Source organism: Podarcis vaucheri (genome assembly GCF_965113315.1).
Source record: "Podarcis vaucheri genome assembly, chromosome: 16".
NCBI lineage: Eukaryota > Metazoa > Chordata > Lepidosauria > Squamata > Lacertidae > Podarcis > Podarcis vaucheri.
This window is the reverse complement of record NC_138754.1, coordinates 901,686-926,596: the sequence shown is the minus strand read 5'-3', so window position 1 is coordinate 926,596 and position 24,911 is coordinate 901,686. Positions and strand designations below refer to the sequence as shown.

Sequence of the window (24,911 nt, the reverse complement as noted above, 5' to 3'; positions counted from 1 at the left end):
TTCATTGACACATTTTCTTTATCCCACTCTTCAACCCAACACACTCACTCACAAAACTCTTCAGAACAGCTTACAGACAAGACTGCCTGTCTCTGCCCCGCTTCAGGCTTGCAATCTAAAAAGACTCAGCACCAAAGGAAAATGGGAGGAGGAGGGAGGAGGAAATAAGCAAAGACATTTGGTTGAAAGTTCCTTCTGGGATGGAAGCGGTTCGAGGAGGAGGAAGCCCCCAGATGCAGATGCAGTTGGTCTCAGTTTCTAGGTTCTTAAGGAACTGTGTTGACAGGACGCTGGACTAGATCATAGAATCACAGAATTCTAGGGAGTTGGAAGGGACCCCAGGGGTCATTTAGTCCAACCCGCTTTGACGTGATTCAGCAGCGGCCAGACTCTCCTTATATTCTGGTATGTCCTTGAATCTCTCCTGCCAAATACAGGCAGTTTGGAGGCCCCACCCCAAGTTTTCTGCCAGGGCTCTTAACTGTGTCGTCATTGTCCCCCCTTCTGCGTTCTCCAGGACGCCTCTCCTTGGACTCTCAGGACGGTGACAGTGGCATGGACTCTGGCACAGAGCGCTTCCCCTCCGTCAGCGAGGCAAGTGCTGAAGGGGTTGCTTGGGCTTCTGCTTCCTTGGGCCGGTTCTGCAAGTGGTGTGTGGGTGGGTGTGGTCTCAGTAACGTAATTTCTCTTCCTGGAGCAGATCTCCCTGAACCGGAATTCGGTCCTGTCCGACCCCGGCTTGGACAGCCCCCACACCTCCCCAGTCATCACCTCTAGAATGTTCCAGCACCATCGGCGCCAGGGCTCAGACACGCCATTCTCCCCCTCCGCAGAACAGGTGAGGGTCCGGACTTCCTGTCCCCCCCACACTTCCCCATTTTTAAAAGCACCCCTTGAAAAATTACCCCTGCCTCTCTTGCTTTTCCGAGCCCCTTGAGCTTCCCAACCCTTTAGCTGGGATTTTGATTCTCACCCACCCCATGACCACAAGGGGGGTAGGAACTTCCATTTCATTTGGGGGGGTGTATTATTTTGGGTGTTTCCCCCCCCTTTCCCTTTTCAGATTTCTAAAACAGCAGTAGTGAAATAGACCTTACCCATCAGAGACCATTATATACACATATAATAACACTAGCTTGCTCTCCTTCTGAAACTTCCATTTTAGATAATGAAGCCGAGACATAACTATTCTCAGCTTCTCCCCCCCCCAAAAAAAAACGACAACTTGTGGGTCTTCCTCCACAGTTTGTGATGTGTCTCACCCTGATAAATGACCTTTTGCAGGGCTCGGATCGGACACTGAGGCCGCTCATCATTGGTCCAGAGGAAGATTACGACCCGGGATACTTCAACAATGAGGTGGTAGCACCATCACTGCCTCACCCATGCTTTCTTGGGGGGGTGGGGGGGAGCGGTAACAGGCCTTCTAATAGAGTAGGATGGGGTTTGCTGGTTGGCCAATGCATCTCCTATTCAGAATTTTAAAATACAGTGGTGCCCTGCAAGACGAATGCCTCGCAAGACGAAAAACTCGCTAGATGAAAGAGTTTTCCGTTTTTTGAGTCATTCCGCAAGACGAATTTCCCTATGGGCTTGCTTCGCAAGACGAAACGTCTTGCAAGTTCTTGCGAGTTTGTTTCCTTTTTCTTAAAGCCGCTAAGCCGTTAATAGCCGCTAAGCCGCTAATAGTCGTGCTTCGCAAGACGAAAAAACCGCAAGACGAAGAGACTCACGGAACGGATTAATTTCATCTTGCGAGGCACCACTGTATTACTATTACTATTAATTTTTATTAGCTGCCAAGTGCAAAATGCCTCTGGGAAACATACATACACTATGTAAAGACATTTGTCAGGTTTAAGAATACAGTACCTCTCTAAGGCCACCCCCACCCCACTCCCAATGTCAGATCGTAACCCCTCAAAAGCCCCAGAGAATCTGCATTTCTGAATGGGACGCTGATAGGATGGGCCTTCTCGGTGGTGGCACCCACCACTCACCAGATGTCAAAGAGAACAACTACCAGACTTTTAGAAGACATCTGAAGGCAGCCCTGTTTAGGGAAGCTTTTCATGTTTAATAGCCTATTGTATTTTAACAGTCTGTTGGAAGCCGCCCAGAGTGGCTGGGGAAGCCCAGCCAGATGGGCGGGGTATAAATAATAAATTATGATTATGATTATTATGATTATTATTGGTCTGATAGGATGTTAAGGTATGTGCCAGGAGGACCTCCCTGGGCAGAGATTGAGGGGAGAGGGCACAGTAGAAAAAGCCAGCCTCTGGATCTCAGCCAGAGGCAGCGTACAGAGAAGGGCCTGATGATGATGATGAAGAACACAGAGTCCGGGCCACCCATTAGGTATTGGAGGTCCTGAGCAATGAAGGGCTTTGTAGGACCAAAGCAAGCACTTTGAGGTGGACCCTGGAACATAGATACAGGCAGTCCGTGTGGCCCCTGTGCCAGGGTCAGTGTTGTCGCCTAGCAACCCCTGAGCATGTTTCTTCTTCTCCTCTCTCCTCCCCGCAGTGTGACTCCCTCTTCCAGGATTTAGGGAGGCTGAAGACACGGCTGGCGCACCTGGGCGTCTTCCTGCGCTACATCTTCTCTCAGGCTGACCCGAGTCCTCTGGTAGGATCCAAAGGGGGCTCCTTCCTTCCTTTTACCCTTCGCCATTCCCAAGGCAAGGGCCCCGTGGGAAGAGACGCACGGAACATGCCACTGGGCAGTCTGGGCCGCTGCGTGGAGATGGGGGGGGGGTCAGGGATGTGCCGGGAAGCCAGGAGGGAGTTTGCTGCCAGACTTTTTGCACCCAGCCTGCGTGCCCAAGCACAGGCGCCACAGCAGGAAGGAAGGAAAGAAGCCACCTAGATTTCTGCCAGCTGTTTCCCACAGGCATGAAGACCCAGGTGCTTGTCTTTCAAAGATAAGCCAGTCAAAATCAGGCCCCTGGTGTTCTGCATGCCAGTCACCGGGTACCACAGGGCAAATGAACCTTGTGTGGAATACCCTGGTTTATTACGGGGTCCTCGCCGTGGGATCACATTCACCCGGTGCTATACCAGCTGCACTGGCTCCCAGTGGAGTACAGGATCAGGTTTAAGGTGCTGGTTTTAACCTTTAACACCCTATACAGCCTAGGACCCTCGTACCTACGGGACCGCTTCTCCTGGTACGTCCCACGGAGGACCTTACAGCCTTCCAATAAAAACATCTTGGAGGTCCCGGGCCACAGGGAGGTTAGGCTGGCCTCAACCAGAGCCAGGGCTTTTTCGGCTGTGGCCCCGATCTGGTGGAACGCTCTCCCACGAGAGACAAGGGCCCTGCGGGACTTGACATCTTTCCGCAGGGCCTGCAAGACAGAGCTGTTCCACCAGGCCTTGGGCCAGGGCACAGTCTGACCCCCTCCTTTGGCAATCCTCATAGAACTCTAGCCCAATGGCTGCCATGAATTTGATTTGAAACGATTTTAAAATGAAATGATTTTAGAATGCTGTGCTACTTTTATTGTTGTTAGGTGCTCTGAGCCCGGCTTCGGCTGGGGTGGGCAGGATATTATTATTATTATTATAAAACTCTCTGAATCAGAGGAGCTGCTCCCGGCATAAAGATTGGGGCTGATGGGCAGGCAAGCAGTTTTCTAGTTGTGTGCCTTAAGCCTATGTATTAATAAGGTGTATGTTCAAATTAAGATATTCCCAGCCCTCACTGTTGCCTCAGACTTGGAGATAACTTTTTTTCTCACATTACAAAGAACCACTGCCAGCCACAGACTTGGTAGATGGCAGCTTTCTGTCTTCCCCTTCAAACCGGTTCTTTATTTAGAGCCATGAGGACTGCAGCCTTCATTTCTGGAGTCTCAGTGGTGGGGCAGGTGCAGAACATCCCAGGCCCCCAATCCCTGACTTCGCCAGGTCAGGGCTACCCCTCCCTGAGAGCCACGGCTGCCAATCAATGTCGACAGTACTGAACTAGATTGGTCTGACCCAGCAGAAAGCAGCCTCTTCGTAATTCTTGCAGCCCGTGAAATGCGCTTTGCTGTGGTTGCCACAGTTAGTTCCTGCTCGTGCGAGAATTGTGAAACACGCCCGCAATCCCTCCTCCGTTTCCAGCCAGGCAAGATGCCCCCATTTATCCTGGACTGGCATGGTGTCTTCCCTGGGGGCTCCCATGGCAACTCCATACCGGGGACGCCCTGCCAGTCCCACTTCCTCTCCTCCCCCCTCACCCCACCCTTTTCGGCTCTCTTGTGGGCATTTCTTCATCCTCTCCGTTCCCTCTCACCCTGATGCGTGTTTTTTCTCCTCTTCCTTCCTCCTCTCTCTCTCCTCGGCAGCTGCTGTACTTGTGCGCAGATGTTTGCCAGCAGATGAGCCCCAAGGAAGCCCGCGGACTTGGGAAGGACATTTGGAACATCTTCCTGGAGAAAACCGCGGTGAGCGATGGGGGGGGGCAGCCGGGGGCTTCCATATCACGTACCAGGTCGCACTGGTGTTGTGGGGTGTGAGAGGCCTCAGGAGGCCGGTTCTGGTGGGTCAACACTGTCTCTTTCTTTCCCTTCCTCAGCCTCTGAGAGTCAAGGTCTCCGATCAGTTGTTGGCTGAGATAGGTGAGTTTGACCTCCTGAGCAAAAGGGCTGTTGTGACCCTTTAAGGATTAGAAATCTAGGAGAAGAGACAGGTAGTGATGGCTTGGAGGGAATTTCCTTCTCTTCCTGTGTGCTCCTTGAGTCAGTCTTGCCATGGGCGAACGGATCAGCCCCAAGAACAGTCCAGAAAGTCACTGGCCCAGAAGGGCCTTGGAAACAAGCTGGGCTTTGCCTTCACAAAACAAATGAAATACCGTGAAAATCCCTGAAATGAGAAGTACCGTATTTTTTGCTCTATAAGACTCACTTTTTCCCTCCTAAAAAGTAAGGGGGGAAGTGTGTGCGTCTTATGGAGCGAATGCAGGCTGCGCAGCTATCCCAGAAGCCAGAACAGCAAGAGGGATTGCTGCTTTCACTGCGCAGTGATCCCTCTTGCTGTTCTGGCTTCTGAGATTCAGAATATTTTTTTTCTTGTTTTCCTCCTCCAAAAACTAGGTGCGTCTTGTGGTCTGGTGTGTCTTATAGAGCAAAAAATACGGTAATTGACTAGAAATATTATCTTATAGAAATAAACTAAATAGGTTTTCCTATTTTTTCCTTAAACTTTTATTATTATTATTATTTAGTTTCTTTCTATAAGTTTCTTTCCATAAGGTAATATTTCTAGTTGATTACTTCTCGTTGCAGGGATTTTCACATTATTCCATTTGTTTTGTGTAATTTCTCGGTTCCGTGGCTGTCTTTTTTCCACGGTCTTTGCCTTCACGGCCGGAGGCAGCGATTCTTCTGAACACCCCATTGCTGGAAGCCTCAGGAGAGCAGAGCGTGCTCTTACACTTGGGTCACGCTTGAGGGTTTTGGGGGCATCTGGTCGGCCACTGTGAGGATAGGATGATGGACTAGTGGGCCCCGTGTGGGTCATCAGGCTCTTGTGTCCTTTTGAGGCATTTGGAGGCCGTAGAACGGGTGGGGGAGCACCTGTGGACCCCCACCTCCCATCACCATCAGCCGAGGCTGTTGGGTGTCAAGTCCAGCAGCACCTGGAGGGTCAGAGATGTTCCTCCCTGCTGTGAAGTCTCCCCTCCTCCTGTCTATAGAAGCCTCCAGGCCCCCCACTTGTCACACCTTCATAAGACTTATTTTCCTCCCTCCCCCCCAAATCCATGGCTCCTCCAGACTCCTGCCTGCGGAATGGGGAGGACGTCCGGAGCATTTTCCTAGAGGCCCAGGAGGCCGTCATGCCCGAGATCCAGGAGCAGATCCAGGATTACAGGTGAGCGCAGATCCCCCAGTGCCTTGCCTGGCTGCGGCTGCGGCTGCGAAAGTGCGTTGATAGGGAAAATGGGAGGTGGCAGAGGTGAAGGGATTGGGGGTAGCGAGCCCAAAGGCCTGGGGGGCAGAACTGACACACGCTGTATCAGAAGGGAATCAGGGGGCTCCTCCAGGGAAATAGTTTATTCAACGTTCAGCCTGATTCGCTTGCCCAAGGCTTACATCGCCAAGGTGAGATTTGCAGGGTTAGGTGTAGAAAATAGAATTCCTATGAAGTGCATTTGTGTGCTGATTGGTTAAATTAATCTGTAGAGGAGCGGCAAGGATCCTAATGGCTAAAAACTGGAAAAAAGAAACTGTGCCAGCAAATAAGGAACGGCAAGACAAACTGTTAGAGTGTATTGAACTGGCTAGATTAACAGAGGCAGTTAGAGATCACACTAGACAAGAGTTGCAAAAAGCATGGGGGAAATGCGGAGAATACTTCACAAAACAGTGCCCTAAAATACACACCTGGACTTGTTTCGATTAATGTCTGCAGGAGACTTTGTGGATATTTAAGTTATAATTAGAAAAATCTGATAATTATTCGTAAAGGAAACAGCTTGTAAGAAGTAAATAAGGAGGCCAGATACAGGATAAAGGAAGTCTTTTATTTGGTTGTTTGCATTGTTGTATGTTATGCTCATTGCATGCTATGTTCACGTTTAATGAGGGTGGATTTCTGTATTGGGGGGTTATGTTATGTTGTAAATAATTAAAAAAAAATAAAATAATAATCTGTAGACTTCAGTTCACTTTTTTAATCCACTACTCCAGTTTTGAGTAGTTTTGATGAGGTTTTGTGTGTCTTACATGAATCCTCTAGTTGGTACCCACTTCCACCTGCAACAGAACAGAATAAAGTTTTGTTTTGGGGTCGATGCTCCTTCGTGCAAGCAGGGATCCCAGAGGAAGTGCCCTTTTCTAAGACAGAAAGTTGACAGCTGTTGTTTCCATCCAGCTGGAGCTGTTTTAAAAAGCAAACCTGTTCCGCAAATGTGCCTCTTCTGTGCTTTAAAAGAGAGCCCAAATGGAACGAAACAGCATCATGTCAGGTGTTGCGTTGCTTTCCTCTGGGTCACATGACTTTCCTTCTAGATCTTCTAATCCGCCTTGAGTTCTGGGGAAATTGGGTCGGGGGCAGGTTAGGTGGGATACAGAGCTATGAATGAAAGCTGAGAGGGAGGAGTGTCTTCATCCTGCCCTGGGGCTCCTCTCTGGCCTTGCAGGACCAAGCGCACTATGGGCCTGGGAAGCTTGTACGGGGAGAACGACTTGATGGACCTTGACGGAGACCCCCAGAAGGAGCGCCAGGTGGCCGAGAAGCAGATCGCTCAGCTTGGAGACATCCTGTGAGTGTGTGTGTGTATAACCTGAGATTGCACACCTGAGATGACTTTCCTGCAGCATTAAAGTGTCTGTATACAGTATGTGGGGACGCGGGTGGCGCTGTGGGTTAAACCACAGAGCCTAGGACTTGCCGATCAGAAGGTTGGTGGTTCGAATCCCCGCGACAGGGTGAGCTCCCGTTGCTCGGTCCCTGCTCCTGCCAACCTAGCAGTTCAAAAGCACGTCCAAGTGCAAGTAGATAAATAGGTACCCCTCTGGCGGGAAGGTAAGCGGCGTTTCCGTGCGCTGCTCTGGTTCACCAGAAGCGGCTTAGTCCTGCTGGCCACATGACCCGGAAGCTGTACGCCGGCTCCCTCGGCCAGTAAAGCGAGATAAGCGCCGCAACCCCAGAGTCGTCCGCGACTGGACCTAATGGTCAGGAGTCCCTTTACCTTTCTACAGTATGTGTGTGTCAGGGGCTGACCTGGCAGGGGCTCCCCCCCCACCCCCAGCCTTGCAAGGCTCCAGATATCATATAGGAACTCCTTGCCTGTTGCTCTGCTCACCATCTGCTCCTGGAGGCTTTGACGGCCGGCTTCTGCTTTTCTTTAAGGACCTGTTTTTATTGCGTTAATGCCAATAAAGCAGGAGGGAAGCATGAAGGGTGGTTGGAAGTTGTGGCTCTGAGCCAGGCCGGGTTGTTTTGCGGCTGCTGTATTGGGAGTGCCCTCAGAGAGAGAGAGAGAGAGGAGAGAGATAGCTGTTCACGGAGGAGTGATCCCGCCCTGGTCGGTGGCCGAGGCCCTCCTCTGACTGGAGAACACAAAGGGGCACAAGGAGTGACCCCTGTAATCTTGTCCGGTCTGGAGTCCCTGGTGGGTTTTCTAAAGGGGCCTGCTCCAGTTTGGGATAGCCATAATTTCTGGGCATAGGCTGTGCTGCCTCCACAGTCCCATCCTGCCTGGAGGATTGCGCATGTGGTGCTCTGCCAGGCTTGAGGCTCCGTGCAACTACAGGGACAAGCAGCCCCTCTGGCTGCTGGGTGAGGGTGGGGCTGGGCCCCTCGGGAACGGGGGGCAGAGATATTCCCCCCAGGAGACTTGCCAGCAGAGGGTTATGTGCCTGTGTGTGGGTCTCAATGTGGGAGACGATAGGGCAGTCCTGGGGGATAAGAAATGTGCTTGCCAATGGCGAGTGGAGTGGTTGACCCTGTGGCTTGCAGCTGATGTGCCCAACCTCTTACAAGCATGGCCCAGTGGTCAGGGATGATGATGGTGGTGGTGGTAATGGGAGCCCCAGCAACATCCAGAGGGCACCAGTGTGCAGGGAGGAAGGCGGGTTTTCAGTATAGACCAAATGGGCAAGAGAGGGTCTCCTGCCTGGGCACGTGGACCCCCTGTGAGCCGCCTCTTGGAAGCGACTGGGCTGTAAGCAGAGGAGGAGAGGCTGTAGGAAGGGAAGACGCATCCTAATCTCCTCCTCCTCCTTCCTTTGTCTCCTTCCTCCAGATCCAAATACGAAGAGGACCGGAGGTGAGTGTCTCCCTCGAACCTCAGCCCCCCAGGACTACTGGGTCAGGCTGCTCAGAAGGTGGGGAGAATTCCAAGGGTCCCCTTGAGAGGCTGCCAGGGACCTGCTTTTACCTGCTCTCTTTACCTTTCATGTGGCATATTGCTTCATTTCTGGGTTTTTATCTTACGTATGTGTCTTGTCAAGGGACGCGGGTGGCGCTGTGGGTTAAACCACAGAGCCTAGGACTTGCTGATCGGAAGGTCGGCGGTTCGAATCCCCGCGATGGGGTGAGCTCCCCTTGCTCGGTCCCTGCTCCTGCCACCCTAGCAGTTCGAAAGCACGTCAAAGTGCAAGTAGATAAATAGGTACCGCTCCGGCGGGAAGGTAAACGGCGTTTCCGTGCGCTGCTCTGGTTCTCCAGAAGTGGCTTAGTCATGCTGGCCACATGACCCGGAAGCTGTACGCCGGCTCCCTCGGCCAATAAAGCGAGACGAGCGCCGCAACCCCAGAGTCGGCCACGACTGGACCTAATGGTCAGGGGTCCCTTTACCTTTACTGTGTGTCGTGTCAGCTGCCTTGAGGCTTTATTTGGCTGAAAAGCAGCCAGGAGACACAAAGTTTAGTTAACAGGGTTTGTTCCGCGTTTTAGGTTTCTGGGTACCCACAGATCAGTTAGGAACCGAGTCTCTCTTGGTGTTCCTGCTGAAGTTCATTCCATTTATTCTTCAGCAATTCTTCGGGCATCCCTTCCGTTACATAGGAAGCTGCCTGCTGCTGAGTCAGGCCATGGGTCCTGTATCGTCCACACTAACTGGCAGCGACTCCGCAGAGATGCTGCCAGTGGGGACTGAACCTGCGACTTTGCTTCTGCAAAGCAGGTACTCAGCCATGGAGCTGCTATGGCTCTGTTTCTTGCTTGTGAAGTGTTTGTCCATAAATTTCCTGTTGTGCCCTTTCAGAAGGCATTTGGTGTCCTTATGGGGCAACCTTGGAAGGAGCTTCAGTTGCGCACACACACTTTATCACACACACTTTTCAAAACATTGACTCAATTTAATATTTACAGCCCTTTATTTCAACAGCAACTGTTGAGCTCGAAGCAGCTCAACAATAACCACAATAGCATTTAAAAAACAGACACTGCAACCGCTACGATATCAAACACAGTAACATATAAATAAAGCAAATATCAAGAGCAAATTGTTCAAAAAAATTGATACAGTCATAGCATTTCAAAATATTGGAAAGGGCTGCTGAGCACCAGCCCTGTGCCATCCTCTCTCTGGGAAGAGCTTTTCTCTTCTGTGGGAGGTCAGAGCCAGCCAGGACCAGGGACGCTCTGATGCAGCGAAGGTGACGGAGAGGCAGAGGCCGGCCAAGACCCCCTTGCTTTAAGGCTGTCACGTTCTTGACGTTAGGGGTCTTGCGCCATTTAGTGCCCTCTAGTTTGAGTTCGGGATGCGGGTGACACTGTGGATTAAACCACAGAGCCTAGGGCTTGCCGATCAGAAGGTCAGCGGTTCGAATCCCCGCGATGGGGTGAGCTCCCGTTGCTTGGTCCCTGCTCCTGCCAACCTAGCAGTTCGAAAGCCCATCAAAGTGCAAGTAGATAAATAGGTACCACTCTGGCGGGAAGGTGAACGGCGTTTCCGTGCGCTGCTCTGGTTCGCCAGAAGCGGCTTAGTCCTGCTGGCCACATGACCTGGAAGCTGTACGCCGGCTCCCTCAGCCAATAAAGCGAGATGAGCACCCCAACCCCAGAGTCGTCCGCAACTGGACCTAATGGTCAGGGGTCCCGTTACCTTTAGTTTGAGTTCTCTCTGCTTTCCCCCCTCCCACTGGCCTGCGCTGCCCTGATGCCAGCAGCCTCTTCCCTTTGCCCTCCCCTTGTGGGGCTCAGTTGACCCCTCTTCCTCCCCGCAGCGCCCCCATGAGCTTCGCCTTGAACACCTACATGGGGCATGTGGGGATCCGTCCGCGAGAAGCACGCCCCGTCAGCGTGGTGGAGAAGTCCCAGGCGCAGGAGAAAGACAAGTGGCTGCCGTTCTTCCCCAAGGCCAAGAAGGTGAGCTGGTGGTCAGGCTGGAGGGAGGGAGAGAAGGGTGTGTGTGTGTCCCGTGCCTCTCCTAATACACACTGTGTGTGTGTCTGTGTGTCTCTCTCTCTCCTGGCGCAACAGAGCAGCAGCACCAAGAAGGATAAAGACGTCATGGAGGACAAGAAGCGCAACCCCATCCTCAAGTACATTGGGAAGCCCAAAAGCTCCTCCCAGAGCAGTGAGTTCCAGGGGCGGAGGAGGGCGGGGTTGTGGTGGTGCTGAGCGCACCCCCCTCTCCTGCAATGTGTTCTGGGGGGAGTGGATTCAGCCGGGCTTCCTCCTTCCTTCCTTCCTTCCTCCTCTCCTCGCTTCTCCTCCTCCTTTTTCTGTCTTTTTCATCGGTGCGATTTTGACGTTGATTTTGACATTCCATTCTTTTTGTTTTCCTTTTCAGCATTTCATGTCCCCTTGTCCCCTGTTGAAGGTAAAAACAAAAGGAACACACACACACCCCTTCCTTGCTGGTTTTTCTCCCTGACCCCCCCCATCCCAGCTCACCCCCCCCTTACCCACCCCACCCCTGCTGCTGCTTAAAAAAATAAAAAATGGCGAGAAGGTATCTTTTTCCAGAAAAGGCCTTGGAAATTGTTGTTGTCACTGTTTCTGTGAGGATGGGTTGGATTTAATCGCTCAGGGTCTCCCCCCACCCTCTTTCCCCTCCCCATGCAAAAGCCACACTTCCGTTTCCTTGCCTAACTTCTGCGCCCAGAACAGCGCACGTTGGCTTAGTGTCGCTGCGTCTCCTCCTCTGCCATGCAGTCGTGAGGAACGTGGCCTTGGCGCTGCCCTCAGAGGGCCCTTTCTGCCGTGGCTTCCCCAGCGGGGTGGGAGATTGCCTTGGGAAAGGTGTGCAAACCACCCCTTGCGTTCACCGTGGGGAGACGGCGCCGCGTTCTCAGACGCACCGGAGTGGAGCTGAAGGCCACCCCTTTCCCCTTCCCCTCCCATCTCCTTCAGAGCTGATCATTCAGGTCGTGTCCCCTTGATGTCGTTCTGCTTACAGGAGTGGCCCTTCTTCCCCTTTGATTTCTTGCCAGCGGGTGTTTGGGGGGCCCTGGAACTGGGCTGGGCCTGAGGCCACGGGGTTCCTCCTTTGTGGGAATCCCTTGTGGGAATCCGTAGCCCTAGGTTTCCTCTTCAAGTGGGGAGAGGGGTTCAGGATGGCGACCAGGTGAAGGGGAGAGCGGAGACAGGGCCCTCCCATCCCGTCGGCAGCTGTGTAGAAATGGAATGTGTCTGTGTAATGAAGGAGTTCCAGGCTTCTATCCAGGCAAGGCCTGCTGAGAGTGGACCAGTTGAAATTAGTGAACCCAAGCTGTTCATGTCCATTAGTTGCAGTGGGTCTACTCTGAGGATAGGATACAATCCCCCTTCCCCACCCCCAAAGTGCCACGCTTCAGTTCCCTCTACACCAGCAGTTCTCAACGCATGGGTCCCCAGATGTTGTTGGACTACAACTCCCATCATCCCTGAGCTCTGGCCTTGCTAGCTAGGGGTGATGGGAGTTGTAGTCCAACAACATCTGGGGACCCACAGGTGGAGAGAGGCTGCTCTACACAGTCATCTGCCTTGGACCTACTTCTGGGCCAGACCCTGGTGTCTGCCCCCTCATCCCCACCCCCCAGTTAAGTCCGTAGCTATGTGGGGCTTCTAACGGCTCGACTTTCCCTCCTGCTCTGACCAGTTAAACCCGGCAACGTGAGGAACATCATCCAGCACTTTGAGAACAACCAACATTACGACTCGCAGGAGCCTGGCCTGCAGCGCCTCTCCACCGGCAGCTTCCCTGAGGACCTCCTGGAGTCGGACAGGTAGGAGGACGCCCAGAACGCCCGGCAAGGGGGGTGGGGACAGGTGGGCTCCAAGTCCTCACCTGCCCTCCTTCCTCTCCCTCGTGGCTTCAGTTCCAGGTCGGAGGTCAAACTCGGCCGGTCGGAGAGCCTGAAGGGCCGGGAGGAGCTGAAGAGGTTGCGCAAAGCAGAGAACGTGCCTCGCTCCCGCAGCGACGTGGATATGGACGCCGCGGCTGAGGCCACCCGCCTCCACCAGTCGGCCTCTTCTTCTGCGTCCAGCCTCTCTGCCAGGTGAAAAGGGGGGAGCTCCTGAAGGTCTAGCGCCACCTTCTGTACTTAGTATTCCAGCACCTTGCAGAAGTTGAACGCTTCCCAGATAAATTTTGTTGTTTGCTGGGCATCTCTTTAGAAGCGGCTTATCATTGTTCCATCTTTGGGGCTGCTCTTCTGCGCCATGTTGGGCACAGAAGCGTTAAGAACATAAGAACAGCTGGCTGGATCAGACCAAAGTGGACCCATCCAGTCCAGCCTCCTCTTCTCACAGTGGCCAAGCAGATACCCAAAAGGGAAACCTGTGAGCAAGACCTGAGCCCAAGAAGAAGAACTCTCCCCACCTGTGGTTTCCAGGGAGGATTCAGGAGCCTCTGACTCTGGAGGCAGAACAGAGCCATCCTGGCTAGGAGCCATTGATACAACAAAACAACAACACCACAAACTGACTTATAATTATAAAACCAAATTTACTAGAATGATAGCTAGAATAGAGATGGACTTGTAACCATTCAAACAACAAACATACTAAGGTGCCGTGTGCAAGACAAAGCCTGGAGACACTGTAAACATGGAGTGGATAAATGTACAACTCTTATCTCCCAACATTAACATTCAACGTTAACAGATCCTTCGCATCCAAGGTGACACAATTTAAGCAGCCTCTTTTATATTGTTTGTAAACCACTTCAAGGTTTTATTGACAGGTAGGCGGGATGCAGTTTTTGCTAAATAAATAAAGTAAATAAATAAATAACTGTAATCGGGCAGCTAAGGCAGCTTTCTGCCCCTCGTTCGCTTTATTTTGCAAAAATTGCATCCTGCCCAACTTCAAACAAAGCTGCTAAGTGGTTTACAAAGAGCATAAAATACACGCTTAAAATGGCCCGTAAAAAAGAACCAGCGTTAGAAACAAGTTTACAAAAAGCAAATTTAATGAAATAAGAAGTTAAAAGTGTGCATACTAAGCTGAAATGACTGGTTAAAACACCTTTCAACTTCTACATGTCTTGGTAGGCTTTGCCCAAACAAAATATTTTAGTAGGCTCCCGCAAAATACAGCGAAGGGGCCTCCCTAATCTCAATGGGCAGGGAGTTCCAGAGGGTAGGAGGTGCCACGCTGAGATACCAGCTCCTTAAAGATGCAGAATGGGCCTCATGTGGAACGTCTAGAAGTGCCACTTCCGCAGATCAAAGTGATCAAGTGGGCATAGATGGGGGAAGGTGGCCCCTAATTAGGATGTGCAATGTTTGTCTTCATGGTGCGCCTTTCTCGCCCTCCCCCCCCAAATCCTTGCCTTTCTTCCTTTGAGAAGCCCTCTGTCTGTTTGCAAAGGAAAGGGGTCACTCTTCCCCTCATTCTGTGCCCTCCAGGTGTTTGGGACTCCAACTCCCATCAGCCCAGCCATGGTGGCTGTGCCCTCGTGCCATTTGACCTGCTGGCTGGGGCTGATGGGAGCTGGAGTTCAAAACCCCCAGGGGGCACCTGGTTGGGGAAGTCTGCGTTCAGTGTCTTCAGTGTTTGCTGGATGCGTCCCTTCCCCCAGCCGTGAGGGAGTTAAGCCCAGAGCTTGTGGTGCTCACCATTTATAATCTCTTCTTGTGCCTCCAGGTCTCTGGAAAACCCCACCCCGCCGTACACTCCCAAAATGGGGCGCAGGTGAGCTACCCTTGCAGCCAAGGTCAGGAGAAACAGGCATTCTTCCATGGGGCAGGAAGAATGGGTTGTCTAGGTGTTTTCCTCTTCGTCTTCTTATTCTTGGTGACCCAAAGGAGCAGGGGGAACGAGGCCACGACTGTCTTGTGCTTAGTCACGGTGGTCCTGCGTATGCCAGGGTGGGGTCCTCCCATCGCTGGACCGTGGCAGAGACCCCCAGAGCTGAAATTGAACTGGAGGCTCGTTTAGTTGAGTCTCTCCGTCTGTCTTGCAGTTGGGGCGTCCTGCAAACTGAAAGAGACTTCTGGGTCCGGCTGGCTCATAATGGGGCTATAAAGACCCTGTGTTGGGAGAGATGCTGCAAGGAAGGAACTAGGGTAGGGGTCACCCAGCTTTTGGGGCCTGTGAGCCCATTGGCACCTCTCTCGCTCCTTCCCTGGAGCAGAACACCCAGCCGCAAGAGACGAGAGAAAATGAGCACATGTGCAAACATCACTTTCCCAGAGGCTCTGGATACAGTTCGGATCCAGCAGAATTAACCTGAGCCTTGAAAAGCACATGGAGCTAAAAGATGACGTGGGAAGGAGCATTGCAAGGCTCTCGTTTGCATCAGCAGGCAAACTCTGAAGATCTTATGCGCCCTTAGTTCCAGGAAGGCCCAGTTTACGAGGCTAGAGGACCTTTCTCAGAGACCCTCTTTTGACATCCCTTCTTGTCTCTCTCCAACCCTCCCCCCCGGCGCAGAAGCATCGAGTCCCCAAACTTGGGCTTCAGCACCGACTCCTTCCTGCCCCACCTCCTGGAGGATGACCTCTTCCAGCTCTCGGAGCTGGAGCTGGAGCCGGACTCGCAAAACTGGCAGCACACCGTGGGCCGTGAAGTCGTGTCTTCTCTGACGCAGCGGGAGATCGACCGCCAGGAAGTCATCAATGGTGAGGAGGGTCTCCCTGCGGTCGCCGTCAGAAAGACATGGGGGGGGGGCGTGCCTGGTGAGCTCTACCCTTCTGACATAGGGCCAAGGCAGCCAAGTGCGGTGCTTCCTGACTCTGGCTGTAATGTCTCCAAGGAAGAAGAGGAATCCCTAGATAGGGCCTGTAAGACAGAGCTACAGTGGTGCCTCGCAAGACAAAATTAATTCGTTCCGCGAGTCTTTTCGTCTTGCGATGTTTTTCGTCTTGCGAAGCACGGTCCGTCGCAACTGCGCCTCTTCAAGCAGCTTTAAGAAAAAAGCGAACAAACTCGCAAGACGTTTTCGTCTCGCAAAGCAAGCCCATAGGGAAATTCGTCTAGCGAAGCAACGCAAAAACCGAAAAACCCTTTCGTCTAGCGAGTTTTTCGTCTTGCGAGGCATTCGTCTTGCGGGGCACCACTGTATTCTGCCTGGCTTTCAATTCAAACTTAGCCTTTTATTCCCCTTCCTTCCCTTTTTATGAAGATTCCCCGCTTTGGGATCCCACAGCTAATTCTCCCCTGGTGTCCTCACTGGCCCAAATAGGACTAATTTAGCCAGCTAGCCCTGGTGATCATCTAATGTTTATTGGATGGATTTCCCCCCTAAATTCTGAATTTACTGTTATTCACATTTTATACTGTATTTTATGCTGGTTTTTTGTTGCATCAATCGTTTTAAATTTGTTGTTAGCCGCCCTGAGCCCAGTTTTCTGAACCGGGAAGGACGGGGTATAATTAAAAATTCATTATTATTATTATTAAATGGCTGAGGGGTGGGTGTGCTGCCCTGGCAACCAGAGCCATCAGCTCTGTCCTGGCGCCTGGGCTGGGGAGGATCCACGTGGCTCAGGGACAAAGAGTCCCAGGTTTGATCCCAGGGAACAGGGTCTGTGTGAGACCCTGGAGAGCCAGCAGAGAGTGGAACCATCAGGGGTCTGACTAAGCAACACAGCTCTATCCCTTCATTGATGGCACAGTTTTGTTCAGGAGAAGGGCAGGTTTACGTCGCAACCCAAATCTTTAAGAACAAATGGAAACTTCTCCCTTTCCCCTGCTCTTTCCTCAGAGCTGTTTGTGACGGAGGGCTCTCACTTGCGGATCTTGCGTGTCCTGGACGTTCTCTTCTACCAGCGCATGAGAAAGGAGAGCCTTCTTTCCCGGGAGGAGCTGGCCCTCCTCTTCCCCAACCTCCCAGAGGTCTTGGAGATCCACAGTAAGGCTGCTTCTCCTGCTCCCTCGGAGCCCCTTTGGACCAGCCCCCCCATCCTGTGGTTTCTACAGCAGGCAGAGTGGGTCTCCCCTCCACAAGCCCCCTGCTCAGGAGGAGAACTGGAGCAAAGCCGAAGAGCCCCGCAGTTGCCAAATCTCACAGGGCGGAGAGGGCAGGGAAATCCTGAGGGTGGTCTTGATCCCATTTGGGATGTTGGCTGGACCCTAAATGGCCGGCTCTGCCCTCTGCTGAGAGCCTTTCACTGAAAATAAAGAGTGCCTGTGTGGAGTTTAAAACTAGGCCCGTACTCCATCCCCTTCTGTTCCCTTTTCTCCTTTCCTCACCATCCTTCCCTCCTCCAGATTCTCTTTCGGAATCGATGAAGAGGCTGCGAGAGGAAGGGCCGGTCGTCAAAGAGATTGGGGACCTCATGCTTTCCCGGGTGAGGATCCCAGACCGCGTGGGCTGCCCTGGGGACACTAGGTGATCTCCTGACCCACCTGAGGATAACCCAGGAGTGTTTTCTCTCCCCTGCCCTCTTTGTGTCCCCCCAGTTTGATGGGGCTGCCCGCGAGGAGTTCCAGCAGATGGCTGCCCGCTTCTGCGCATACCAGTCCATGGCGCTTGAGCTGATCAAAACCAAGCAGCGGAAGGAGACTCGCTTCCAGCTCTTCATGCAGGTAGCCTCGTCATGGGGCAGGAGGCTGCTAATGGACGGGGAGGAAGGAGATGGGGAAGGAAGGGACTTTTCTTAATTTTTTTTATTTAAAAAAAAAATTACAAGCATCAAATTCAAAATCCATATTCATTTTCTAACATAAGCCTATTACATAGAGGTAAAGGGACCCCTGACCATTAGGTCCAGTTGTGGCCAACTCTGGGGTGCTCATCTCGCTTTATTGGCCGAGGGAGCTGGCGTACAGCTTCCGGGTCATGTGGCCAGCAGGACTAAGCCGCTTCTGGCGAACCAGAGCAGCGCACGGAAACGCCGTTTACCTTCCCGCCGGAGCGGTACCTGTTTATCTACTTGCACTTTGATGTGCTTTCGAACTGCCAGGTTGGCAGGAGCAGGGACCGAGCAACGGGAGCTCACCCCATCACGGGGATTCGAACCGCCGACCTTCTGATCGGCAAGTCCTAGGCTCTGTGGTTTAACCCACAGCGCCACCCGCATCCCTTAGCCTATTACATAGATTACCTAAATTAAAATATATCTAATTGCTCTAGGCTTCCCTTTGCTATATGGAAATACAACGCAATTAACAAATTATATTATAAATGATATTATAGGTTCCCATATACCCCCCACTCCCCTTCAGCCATGTGTGATCTCAATATTTTACTTCTTCCGTCTTGTTATAATTTGATAATTATTCAATTGATTCTATTATTATTTTCTTGCTTACGTTTTACACATTCTCTATCAATGTTTCAATTCCGGAACCATATTTTCCCATGTATTCCTTCACTCCATCCCACTCTCTAATTATTCTCTGATTTGAGTGGCCTCTAATAATTGCCGTCAATTTTGCCATTTCTGCAAACTCACAGAGTTTGTTTTGCCGTTCTAATAGTGATGGGATTTTCAGGGGGAGGAAGGGACTTTTCAGCGGCCAGCCCTCTCCTGTCTCTGCAGGCCAGAGAAACACAGGCCTCTCTCTCTCTCTCTCTCTCTCTCTCTCTCTCTCTCTCTCTCTCCCTGCCTTTCCCAGGAAGCCGAGAGCAACCCTCAGTGCCGCCGCCTCCAGCTCAAAGACCTCATCATCTCAGAGATGCAGCGGCTGACAAAGTACCCTTTGCTGCTGGAGAACATCATCAAGCACACGGATGGTATCTCTCTCTTCGTAGTTGGCTGTCTGTTTGTTTTTTGTGTCTCTTCCTATTCAAATGTTACACATTGCAATCTCCTCTTAAGCACATTCAACTCGCTGGTTGAAATTGCACAAATTAAATCCAGTCACGGCTTGGTCTTCTTGGGGTTACCCAGCAGGGAAATAACCCTTCAGCTCTGTGTCTTGCTTGCTGGGCAATGCCCTCTTGCCCTGTGGCCTCTGGGAGTGCTGGATATTCTTGCTGCCTCACCCATGAGCTGTGGGAGCAGCTCCAAGGATTAGGGCCTACACGACCGTTGTGTATACATGGAACTATTGGAACCAACCCCCCATGTAAGATGCGATCGTACTGTATTTTTTAACTTGTGTCAGCTTTCTGATGTTGTGAGTCAGCATACATAGAGATTACGGTGGTGTGTGTGTGTGTGCGCGCACTGTGCATTAGCGCCCTGTGGTGCTGTGTCTGTAAAGGGTGAGTGCTATTCAGAAGCCAATTTTCACATTAACCAATAAGGATTATTTTGCATCGTGTATCAGAGCTGCCGCTGATCTGTCTTTCAGACATCGTTTTGTTTTTAAATGCAGGATTGTAAATGTAGATTGTACAGTGGTACCTCTGGATGCGAACGAGATCTGTTCCGGAGCCCCATTCGCATCCTGAAGCGAACGCAACCCGCGCATGTGTGATTTGCCGCTTCCGCGCATGTGTGAGACATCATTTTGAGCGTCTGTGCATGCATGAGCGGCGAAACCCAGAAGTAACACACTCCATTACTTCTGGGTCGCCGCGGAGCGCAACCCGAAAATATTCATCCCGAAGCTACTTCAACCCGAGATATGACTGTAGTGGAAGTCACTTTGGGACCCCCCTGTGTGTTTTAAACAAAGCCTCCCAGGTTTCCCATAAATAGAAACAAACTTTGCCAGTGGTCGGCCAGCCCATCTAGGAGCGGTGGACTCGTAATCTGGGGAACCGGGTTCGTGTCTCCGCTCCTCCACCTGCAGCTGCTGGGTGACCTTGGGCCAGTCACACTTCTGTGAAGTCTCTCAGCCTCACTCACCTCACAGAGTGTTTGTTGTGGGGGAGGAAGGGAAAGGAGATTGTGAGCCGCTTTGAGACTCCTGAAGGGGAGTGATAAAGCGGGATATCAAATCCAAACTCTTCCTCACCTTCATTGCTTAGGGGAGACCTTGGAGCACAAGAAACTTTGCCAGGCCCGGGACCAGTGCCGAGAGATCCTCCGGTACGTGAATGAGGCAGTGAAGCGGGCCGAAAACCAGCAGCGACTGGAGGTTTACCAGAAGCGCCTAGATGCCACTTCGCTGGAGCGGACCAGCAACCCGCTGGCAGCGGAATTCAAGGTACAGTTCCCCCTTTGCCCTGCACCTGAGTCCCTGGCTTTATCCTGCTCGCTTCCTCCTCCTCAAAACGCTGCCTTTTTCTGCCCCTCCTGTCCAGAACCTCGACCTCCGAAGCCGCCGCATGATCCACGAGGGCCCTCTGAGTTGGCGCATCAGCAAGGACAAGACTGTGGGTATGTAGCTGGCAAAAACGAAAGCTCCTCTCAGCGTTCGTGCGTGTTCTCACACAAGTGTGGCGCGGCCTCTCAGAGTGAAGGCCTGTGTGCGCTTCCTCTGCGGTTGACTTTTCTAATTTATATCCCACTCTCCGATTAAAACAGTAATCAAAAGTGTGGAGGGCTTGTAGGAAGACTGCCTGAGCCAAAAAGCCCTGGCAAGCCATTGCTGCCAGCCCGAGTAGACAAGACTGGACTAGATGGACTGAGCGAAGGGGTCGAGAGACAGCTTCCGAAAAGATTAACAGAACCAAGCAATTTTGGAACATGGTCCCTGAAACAAGCAGAGCTTTAGCTGTTGGAAGATCAAAACTGTCAATGTGTTGTTATTCATTCATTCATTTAATAAAATGTATAAGCTGCTTGGTTGTAAAAAGCTCAAAGTGGTTTACCAAAAGACTAAAACAATAGAAGTCTTTAAAAAAAATTAAACCATTGATAAACTAAAAACACACAATAGTATTTATAGTTCCAGGACAACAGGCCACAGATTAAAAGGCTCTCCCAGATCAGCAGCCTTCGGAAGGCTCCATGGCAGAACACCTGGTTGGAATGCAGAAGGAGCCACACTGGCAGCATCTCCAGGGAGGGCTGGGGAATGACTCCCTGCCTGAGGCCCTGGAGAGCCATTTCTGTCCATCCGTGGCAGCGGTCCAGAGCTAGATAGACTGTCCCTTGTTCCTATGTCTAGACAGGCCTTAAGTCAGACGTACATCAAAGAAAAGCACATGCACATGTATAATGCTGTAGCAGGGAGGGAGTAGTGTGACTCATGCAACACGTTGGCGATTAATATACAGAACAATAATTATCCATACTTTATCGACCTTCTGAGAAAAATACAAAACATTAAACAAAGCCACAAAGGCTTGCGAACTACCCAGCCTAAAATGAACTTATAATATCTGGTTTCAATAGATTTTTCAAATGATTAACTCAGTCTTTTAGATAAGTTCATGAAGATACCAACAAAAGGTAAGTTCGGTGATATTAACAATACCGAGAGATGCTAGTAGAATTGTAGATAGATAGGGAAGCAGTGGATCATATAATACGTTAAAATTTCATATAACGTAGAACTTGCGGAAAAACAAAAGCCCTGTAAACAGCAATGAACCAGATTAGCAATACTCAAAACAATAGGCAAAGAAGTACTCTCGCCCACCCACTTATGAGCAGATCAACAAACCAGGCCTTTTTGTGGCGGCTCCCTGTCTGCACAGTGCTCTCCCCAGAGAGACTCGCCTGGTGCCATCATTGCATGTTTTTAGGCGCCTCTTTACCCAGGCCTTTGGCCATTATATAATTTGTGGGGGGACTTTTATTATGATTATTTTATTAATATGCTATCTATTTTACGCTTTTTATTATGTATTTATTATTATGCTCTGAAAAACGTGTTCTTAATGTTGTACTTAATGTTAAGGTACGCGGGGGGCGCTGTGGGTTAAACCACAGAGCCTAGGACTTGCCGATCAGAAGGTTGGCGGTTCGAATCCCCATGACAGGGTGAGCTCCCGTTGTTCGGTCTCTGCTCCTGCCAACCTATCAGTGCATGCAGTGCAAGTAGATGAATAGGTACCGCTCCGGCGGGAAGGTAAACGGCGTTTCCGTGCGCTGCTCTGGTTCCCCAGAAGCAGCTTTGTCATGCTGGCCACATGACCCAGAAGCGAGGGCTTCCTTTAACTTTAATCTTGTCCACCGCCCTGGGATCTTTTGATAAAGGGTGGTAAATCCTCCCTCTCTCTCTTAGATCTGCACGTCTTGCTCCTTGAAGACCTCCTGGTACTTTTGCAAAAACAGGACGAGAAGTTGGTTCTCAAGTGTCACAGCAAGATGGCGCTGGGCTCCTCGGACACCAAACAAACATTCAGCCCCGTCCTCAAACTGAACGCGGTCCTCATCCGCTCCGTGGCAACAGGTAGGAAGGGAGGCCGTAAAACCACGTGCCCTCATGCAGAGGTGGGAAGCTAGACGCCCTGGTGGGTCGACTTTTCCTCCAGCTTGTCTCTCTCCTCCCTACAGATAAGCGAGCGCTCTTCATCATCTGCACTTCTGAATTGGGACCCCAGATCTACGAGCTGGTAGCTTCGAGCTCTTCAGAAAAGAACACGTAATATTTTTATCTGTTATTCTCCCACGCGCCCCCGACTCCTTTGGGTGGGAAGGAGCAGGGAGATTAAAAGGCTAACTGGCCTCTGGGCAGCCGGATGAGTCAGGAAGAGTCCAGGAGCCCAGTGTGGCAAACAGACAATTTAAAAACAAACCAAAGCGTTCCAGAACAGTTAACACGCTGTCTCCAGCCCCCCACCCCCAAGAAGTTTTAATTGAGCTTTGGTAAATAGTGTAACAAAACTAGATTCCCCTCGACGGTAACAAAACACCCCCTCCCTCAAAACGACCACAGTTAAAAGTGATTAAAAGTAGTTTCAGTTAAAACATGCATGTTTGTCTGTTATCTTAGAGTAGCATTGGAATCCCCTGGGCAAGGATTCTGAAGAATATATATATCTATATAGATATAGATAGATATATATATGAATATATATTGCTTGATTATAGAAAAGAAAAAACAGTGACCAAAGAAAAAAAACCAAAGGATAATACAAATGACAAAAAATTAAACTAAATTCTTACAATACAACTTCTATTAATGACTTCCAGTCACCCCATTGAGAGTCCCAGGTTTCTTTTGAGTAGCACACTTTTCATTATCACTCCAAACTTTCCCCAAATGTTTGCTTTAATAAGGTTTTCTATGTTCACAGAGGGGTCATTCTAAGCCAGCCAGAGAATTCACATTTTTGCATGCTCTTTTAAGATGCTTTCTGTAAATGCCCCACCCTCTAGTAAACGTTGGCTCTGTATTAAAAGATGCTGATGAAATAAATGTGGGGTCTCCCTGCCTTTCAGGATGGCAAATCAAAGGCACTCTGTTCTCTTTGGGGGCTTTTAGAGAGTCTTTCTTTTTCTCCCCTCTCCCCCCCCCCTTAACTTGGCAGGTGGATGGACCTATTGGAAGAGGCGGTGAAGAGCGCCACCCGTAACGCCCCCCTCCCTGCCAAGCGGCATTCCCAGGAGCTCCCCCTGCACCCAGCGGCTCCTTCCAGGTAAGGGGGGGACCCCCACCCCCAGCTCCTCAAGGCAGGAGACCTTTTGCAGGGAACTGCAAAGGGAGGCTGAGGTTAGATGAACTTGGCGTGTGCTTTCTTTCTTTAAAAAAAGTCTGCGAATCCTGCTCTGCAGGAACTTTCTTAAATGAGCAAAATATGCCCTTCAATCGTACCTCTTAACCTCCACATCTTCTTCTTCCCCACCTCAAATAAACACACCTGCCCTGGGAATTACAGCCAGTAGGGTATCAAGAGCTGTTTTCTCACTCCCAACTTTTGGGATATTAAAATGGGGGTTTCTGCAGATGGGCTATTCCTCCTTCACCCCCATTACTGCATTTATGGACATCTTGGAGGTCCCAGGCCACAGGGAGCTTAGGCTGGCCTCAACCAGAGCCAGGGCTTTTTCGGCCGTGGCCCCGATCTGGTGGAATGCTCTGTCCCAAGAGACTAGGGCCCTGCGGGACTTGACATCTTTCCGTAGGGCCTGCAAGATGGAGCTGTTCCACCAGGCCTTTGGCCAGGGCACAGTCTGACCCCCTCCTTTGGCAGTCCTCACAGAACTCTGGCCCAATGGTTGCCATTAATTTGATTCTGAATTGATTTTAGAATGTATTTTAATTAATTGATTGTGATTTTATGTAAACTCTGCTATTTTTATTGTTGTTAGCCACTCTGAGCCCAGCTTTGGCTGGGGAGGGCGGGATATAAATTTTATTATTATTATTATTATTATTATTATTATTATTATTATTATCATCATCATCATCTTTGTCCTTCCTCTTCAGCCTAGTACTCCAGGATGCTGACATCTCCCCCAACCTGGCCCCAAGCACCTCTGCGTCCACCCAGGAAGAGGACATTTCAGGTGAGTGGCTGGCGGTTGCCCTGGGGTGGAGGTGGTGATGGGGGGCAGTCTAAGCCTCAGCAGCCGAGGTCCAGCAGGGTTGCAAGGCATTCTGGGAGTATCCTGCTGCTCCCTATTGAAGATATTTGGGGGTGATATTTTCTGTTGGTTGCCAGAACCTCCTTCTCACACACAAACGGGCTTCTTTGTCTTTGGGGCATGGATGGGAGGCCACTGTTTCAGGGCTCCAAAGCTTCCTTTCTCTCTCCCATTTACCCCCGCTCTTCCCCCCAGCAGATGTTGTAAACAAAATCTGCCCTTATTCCCATATGGGGTATCCAGAGCCCGTATAGAGTCCTTACGTGGGTTCCCTGTTGGTAGGAGAAAATGACAGAGGCCAAGCAGAGAATATTGAGAAGCAAAACAGCTAGTAAGCCTGATCTTTATTAAAGATGTTGCCACAGGGTGCTCCCCCCACACGCAGGAAAGGAGGAGGAACCCAGAACAATGGTGTGTAAGCCCTTATATAGACATTTTAAATTGCCTGCCCAGGAGCTCAAGACCACCCCCAGATACATCATACCTACATCACAGAAAGGGCGGTCTACAGCAGAAATCTGAGTGCGTTGTTTATCTCCTGTCTGCCAGGCTATCTGATAATGCCTTATCTGATTCCCTTTCCTGGTAGTCTGTCTGCCCATTCCTTTGAAATGGTGATTACCCAATTCCTGCCCTCCCTCCTGGCAGAGAAAACATTTGGTCAGTTTGGCAGTCAAAATGGTTTCAGGGCGGTCTTCCTGTGCTGCTCCAGACATGTGGT

At 50.9% G+C, this 24,911-nt stretch overlaps 1 protein-coding gene across 5 annotated transcripts in view; it reads left to right on the top strand.

Annotated features, from left to right (window-relative positions):
- Positions 1-24,911, top strand: part of ARHGEF11 (Rho guanine nucleotide exchange factor 11) — a 63,108-nt gene that overhangs the window by 28,528 nt on the left and 9,669 nt on the right. For 4 of the 5 annotated variants that reach the window (XM_082202023.1, XM_082202026.1, XM_082202027.1 and 1 more), the window contains 26 exons: positions 518-594; positions 701-838; positions 1,285-1,359; positions 2,530-2,631; positions 4,337-4,435; positions 4,567-4,609; positions 5,765-5,861; positions 7,132-7,254; positions 8,740-8,763; positions 10,667-10,808; positions 10,923-11,019; positions 11,236-11,265; positions 12,526-12,652; positions 12,746-12,925; positions 14,517-14,564; positions 15,306-15,493; positions 16,579-16,725; positions 17,085-17,164; positions 17,277-17,402; positions 18,435-18,552; positions 19,738-19,916; positions 20,014-20,089; positions 21,885-22,052; positions 22,157-22,244; positions 23,134-23,241; positions 24,033-24,112. In XM_082202023.1, coding sequence (XP_082058149.1) covers positions 518-594; positions 701-838; positions 1,285-1,359; positions 2,530-2,631; positions 4,337-4,435; positions 4,567-4,609; positions 5,765-5,861; positions 7,132-7,254; positions 8,740-8,763; positions 10,667-10,808; positions 10,923-11,019; positions 11,236-11,265; positions 12,526-12,652; positions 12,746-12,925; positions 14,517-14,564; positions 15,306-15,493; positions 16,579-16,725; positions 17,085-17,164; positions 17,277-17,402; positions 18,435-18,552; positions 19,738-19,916; positions 20,014-20,089; positions 21,885-22,052; positions 22,157-22,244; positions 23,134-23,241; positions 24,033-24,112 — 2,760 coding nt within the window. The remainder of the gene's footprint in view (positions 1-517; positions 595-700; positions 839-1,284; positions 1,360-2,529; positions 2,632-4,336; positions 4,436-4,566; positions 4,610-5,764; positions 5,862-7,131; positions 7,255-8,739; positions 8,764-10,666; positions 10,809-10,922; positions 11,020-11,235; positions 11,266-12,525; positions 12,653-12,745; positions 12,926-14,516; positions 14,565-15,305; positions 15,494-16,578; positions 16,726-17,084; positions 17,165-17,276; positions 17,403-18,434; positions 18,553-19,737; positions 19,917-20,013; positions 20,090-21,884; positions 22,053-22,156; positions 22,245-23,133; positions 23,242-24,032; positions 24,113-24,911) is intronic. The other variant, XM_082202025.1, reaches the window with a different exon arrangement.